The 6,000-nt window shown below is 28.4% G+C and overlaps 1 protein-coding gene across 1 annotated transcript in view; it reads left to right on the forward strand.

The window, feature by feature from the left end:
• Nucleotides 1-6,000, forward strand: part of LOC145263078 (coiled-coil domain-containing protein 148-like) — a 415,858-nt gene that overhangs the window by 59,804 nt on the left and 350,054 nt on the right. Inside the window, exon 5 of the mRNA XM_080119947.1 lies at nucleotides 5,835-6,000. This exon is cut by the window's right edge and continues 30 nt beyond it. Coding sequence (XP_079976073.1) covers nucleotides 5,835-6,000 — 166 coding nt within the window. The remainder of the gene's footprint in view (nucleotides 1-5,834) is intronic.

Here is a 6,000-nt window from a genome sequence, read left to right on the forward strand (position 1 = left end):
GAGAGAGAGTTGCCAGCCGGTTGGTCAGTGTGGACGAGTTACTTGGCGGCGGGATTGATTTGCGAGAGAAAATACATCTTTTATATTATTTGTGACAGCTATAGATGAGAAAATACGAATTAACGAACAAAATATTGGTTGACAAGAAAGTTTTGCGGTTTTTAACTTTTAAATTCAGATGAACATATTTCAGCTAAAACAAAAATTTATTGATCGAAATACGCACCATTAGAATCAACACATTTTTTGCTAACGCAAAACAAGTGTATTTATAACAGTATCTTCCGTTCTGCAGAGGTTTTTGATATTGCTTGGATTTTTTAAGTATTTCTTACGCAGACAATTGTCGAGATGCTTGAAAAAGTAGAAGTCGGTAGGTGAGCGGTCTGGAGAGTATATCAAATGAGGCAGAGTTTCATAGCCCAATTCGTTCAACTTCTGCAGTGTCGGTTTATCAACGTGTAGGGCAGTGTCATCCATATTGGATGTCATATTGAATTTGGCTGCCATCTTAAATATTATATTAGATTCATTAGTCATCTTAGACTTGGCAGCCATCTTGAATATTATATTAGATTTGGCAGCCATCTCGGATATTATATTAGATTTAGCAGCAGCCAACTTGGATATTATAATAGATTTAACACCCATCTTGGTATTATACTAGATTTGGTAGCCATCTTGGATATTATATTAGATTTGGCAGCCATCTTGAATATTATATTAGATTTGGCAGCTATCTTGGATATTATATAAGACTTGGCAGCCATCTTGGATATTATATTAGATTTGGCGGCCATATTGGATAATATATAAGACTGGCAGCCATCTTGAATATTATATAAGACTTGGCAGCCATCTTGGATATTATATAAGACTTAGTAGCCATCTTGGATATGATGTTAGATTTGGCAGCCATATTGGATATTATATTAGACTAGACTACCCATTACCTGTTAGGTCAATATGTTATATTAGCTACGGAATTAATGTATGACCGTGACACTTGTGACTTAAATAAAATAGTTGTTTTTGTGACACAACAGAAACATTTCTATGAAAGTATATTAAAATGAAAAAAAAATATAGATAGATTTCTATAAGTCGTTCTGTTTATAATTGTTTATTTTTGAAAAAAAAAACTTACAGCCATTGAATTATAAGTGGTTTACCATACTTATAGGTAAATGTGCACTGAACAGATTACCATAATACTTAAAGTTAAATTCAAATTTTGATATATTTTTTAAATGAAATTGTTAATTGAAAGCAAAGAATAGTTAAAAACACTCTCACTATGTTCAGAATGGCTTTTTAAATAGAAAATGAAAATAAAATGTAACTTTTTTTCATTTATTTTAAACAAGTATTCATAGACCATTGGGTTAAATATTTAATTCATATGTTAATAATAAGGTCAATAAAACTCATTAAGACAATACGGAAATGAACGATGTAAAAAAATGCAGAAAGTATTAAGAATTGTTTATTTGGATAATTTAAACGCGAAAATAAAAACCATTGGGACGCTGAAAACGTACACAGTAAAACAATACGTTTTATTGTCGCGTTGATTATTTATTTGTAACGCAAATAAAAAAAAACATATTTTCGGGGTTATTTATTTATGTTGGTAGTGTAGAAGAAAGGTATGAATGTTTTTAAGAAAGGTGTATTAAAAAATGGAGAATAAATTAAACAAAAAAAGGAAGGCTGTGGTAAAATCGCCATTGTAAAATGCTCTTATGGTTGTCAATGGGTTAGTGTAGATTTATTTGTAAAAAAAAATTGAGTTAAAATAACTTAAACGTAATACGGAAATGAACGATGTAAAAAAAAAAAAAGAAAAAGTATTAACAATTGTTTATTTGAATAATTTAAATGAGAAAAACAATTGGGATGCTGAAAACGTACACAGTAAAATAATTTGTTTTATTGTCGCGTTGATTATTTATTTGCAATGCAATTTAAAAAAACATTTTCGGGGTTATTTATTTATGTTGGTAGTGTAGAAAAAAGAATATAAATGTTTTTAAGAAAAGTGTATTAAAAATGGAGAATAAATTAAAAAAAAGGAAGGCGGTGGGGAAATCGCCGTTGTAAATTGTTCTCATGGTTGTCAACGGGTCAAAGTTGATTTATTTTTAAGAAAATTGCGACAGTATCGTTGTAATACAGGATAGTTGCAAAACATCCACACCCTTCACATGTAAATTAATAACTTCTGAATAATAACGTTAATATTTCTGTGCGCAGGTCAAATTCTGCAAAATTAGAGATTTGTGTTTATTTGTTTATGCTGTTATGGGCTTATGTTTGTGTACGCATGCATAAGCAGAAGTCGTAAACCGGATGTGTGGTTACAACACCCGTTACAAAGTCATTTGAGTTTCATAATTATATAGACTTAGCAGGCATCTTGGATATTATATTAGATCTAACAGTTACCTTGGATATTATATTAGATTTTATAGCCATCTTGAATATTATATTAGATTTGGCAGCCATCTTAAATATTATATTAGATTTAGCAGCCATATTGAATATTCTATTAGATTTTGCAGCCATCTTGAATATTATATTAGATTTAACAGCCATCTTGGATATTATATTAGATTTAGCAGCCATCTTGAATATTATATTAGATTTTGCAGCCATCTTGAATATTCTATAGGATTTAGCTGCCATCTTTAATATTATATTAGATTTTGCAGCCATCTTGAATATTATATTAGATTTAAAAGCCATCTTGAATATTATATTAGGTTTAACAGCCATCTTGAATATTATATTAGATGTAGGAGCCATCTTGAACATCATATTAGATTTTGCAGCCATTTTTAATATTATATTAGGTTTTGCAGCCATCTTGAATATTATATTAGATTTTTCAGTCATCTTGAATATTCTATTAGATTTAACAGCCATCTTGAATATTATATTAGATTTAACAGCCATTTTTAATATTATATTAGATTTTGCAGCCATCTTGAATATTATATTAGATTTTGCAGCCATCTTGAATATTATATTAGATTTTGCAGCCATCTTGAATATTATATTAGATTTTGCAGCCATCTTGAATATTATATTAGATTTAACAGCCATCTTGAATATTATATTAGATTTAACAGCCATCTTGAACATCATATTAGATTTTGCAGCCATCTTGAATATTATATTAGATTTAAAAGCCATCTGGAATATTATATTAGATTTCGCAGCCATCTTGAATAATATATTAGATTTTGCAGCCATCTTGAATATTATATTAGATTTTGCAGCCATCTTGAATATTATATTAGATTTAACAGCCATCTTAAATATTATATTAGACTTAACAGCCATCTTGAATATTATATTAGATTTTGCAGCCATCTTGAATATTATATTAGATTTAACAGCCATCTTGAATATTATATTAGATTTTGCAGCCATCTTGAATATTATATTAGATTTTGCAGCCATCTTGAATATTATATTTGATTTAACAGCCATCTTGAATATTATATTAGATGTAACAGCCATCTTGAATATTATATTATATTTTGCAGCCATCTTGAATATTATATTAGATTTAACAGCCATCTTGAATATTGTATCAGATTTTGCAGCCATCTTGAATATTATATTAGATTTCGCAGCCATCTTGAATATTCTATTAGATTTAGCAGCCATCTTGAAATTTATATTAGATTTTGCAGCCATCTTGAAATTTATATTAGATTTTGCTGCTATCTTGAATATTATATTAGATTTTGCAGCCATCTTGAATATTCTATTAGATTTAACAGCCATCTTGAAAATTATATAAGATTTAACAGCCATCTTGAATATTATATTAGATTTTGCAGCCATCTTGAATATTATATAAGATTTAGCAGCTATCTTGAATATTATATTAGATTTAGCAGCCATCTTGGATATTATATTAGATTTAACAGCCATCTTGAATATTATATTAGATTTAACAGCCATCTTGAATATTATATTACATTTAACAGCCATCTTGAATATTATATTAGATTTTGCAGCCATCTTGAATATTATATTAGATTTAACAGCCATCTTGAATATTATATTAGATTTAGCAGCCATCTTGAATATTATATTAGATTATGCAGCCATCTTGAATATTATATTAGATTTATCAGCCATCTTGAATATTCTATTAGATTTAACAGCCATTTTGAATATTATATTAGATTTAACAGCCATCTTGAATATTATATTAGATTTTGCAGCCATCTTGAATATTATATTAGATTTTGCAGCCATCTTTAATATTATATTAGATTTTACAGTCATCTTGAATATTCTATTAGATTTAACAGCCATCTTGAATAATATATTAGATTTAACAGCCATCTTGAATATTATATCAGATTTTGCAGCCATCTTGAATATTCTATTAGATTTAACAGCTATCTTGAATATTATATTAGATTTTGCAGCCATCTTGAATATTATATTAGATTTTGCAGTTATCTTGAATATTATATTAGATTTTGCAGCCATCTTGAATATTATATTAGATTTAACAGCCATTTTGTAATATTATATTAGATTTAGCAGCCATCTTGAATATTATATTAGATTTTGCAGCCATCTTGAATATTATATTAGATTTAACAGCCATCTTGAATATTATATTAGATTCTGCAGCCATCTTGAATATTATATTAGATTTTGCAGCCATCTTGATTATTATATTAGATTTTGCAGTCATCTTGAATATTATATTAGATTTAACAGCCATCTTGAATATTATATTAGATTTAGCAGCCATCTTGAATATTATATTAGATTTAGCAGCCATTTTGTAATATTATATTAGATTTAGCAGCCATCTTGAATATTATATTAGATTTTGGAGCCATCTTGAATATTATATTAGATTTAGTAGCCATCTTTGATATTATATTATATTTTGCAGCCATCTTGAATATTATATTAGATATTGCAGCCATCTTGAATATTATATTAGATTTTGCAGCCATCTTGAATATTATATTAGATTTTGCAGCCATCTTGAATATTATATTAGATTTTGCAGCCATCTTGAATATTATATTAGATTTTGCAGCCATCTTGAACATCATATTAGATGTTTGCAGCCATCTTGAATATTATATTAGATTTTGCAGCCATCTTGAATATTATATTAGACTTAACAGCTATGTTGTATAATATATTAGGTTTAACAGCCATCTTGAATATTATATTAGATTTGATGTTATATTATATTTGGTAGCAATCTTTGTTATCCTATTGGATTTGACACCAATCTTCTATTCGATTAAAAATTACATCTCGGATATGGCTGCCTTTTGGATTTGGTATTATATTTCACAGCTATCTTGTATGCCATGTTGGATTTTGCAGCAACTTTAGATGTTGTATAAGTTGTGATAGCCATCTGTGGTATATTGGATTTAGTTGCCATCTTAGATTTCATATTAGATTTGATAGTCATTTTGGATGTCATATTGAATTTAGCAGACATCTTGGGTTCTATAGTGGATTTGCTGACCATCTTAAACACAATGTTTGATTTGGAGATCAGTTTGGACACAATATACGATTGAGACTCTATTTTTGAGACCATGGTTGATTTATCACTTATTTTGCAAATCATATTAAATTTATGTCTATCTTGGTAATTTTCGATTTAGTACAAAATTGGGGTTCGTATCCATATTGACTTTGAACAATATGTTAGGTTCAATATTGATAATAACTTTTTGAATATTTTGTGTCATTTCTATGAACATTGCAAAAAAGAATTTCACCATAAACTAATTTTTGATTGTTTTCATTTATTATTTTACCAGGAATTGTGATGCAAAACACAGGTGTCACGGTTGATGCGGTCGTGAAAGTTGAGCAAGGTGTCCCTGATGAAGCAGTTCTCATGCCATGCCCGGATGAAAATCTGAAGCTTCAACTACTTTCAGAGTTCTTTAAAATCGATGAAAGTTTCGAAGACAGACTGGAATC

The sequence above is a fragment of the Euprymna scolopes genome, chromosome 38 (assembly GCF_053919585.1).
Source record: "Euprymna scolopes isolate OS-2025 chromosome 38, ASM5391958v1, whole genome shotgun sequence".
NCBI classification, from domain to species: Eukaryota; Metazoa; Mollusca; class Cephalopoda; order Sepiida; family Sepiolidae; genus Euprymna; species Euprymna scolopes.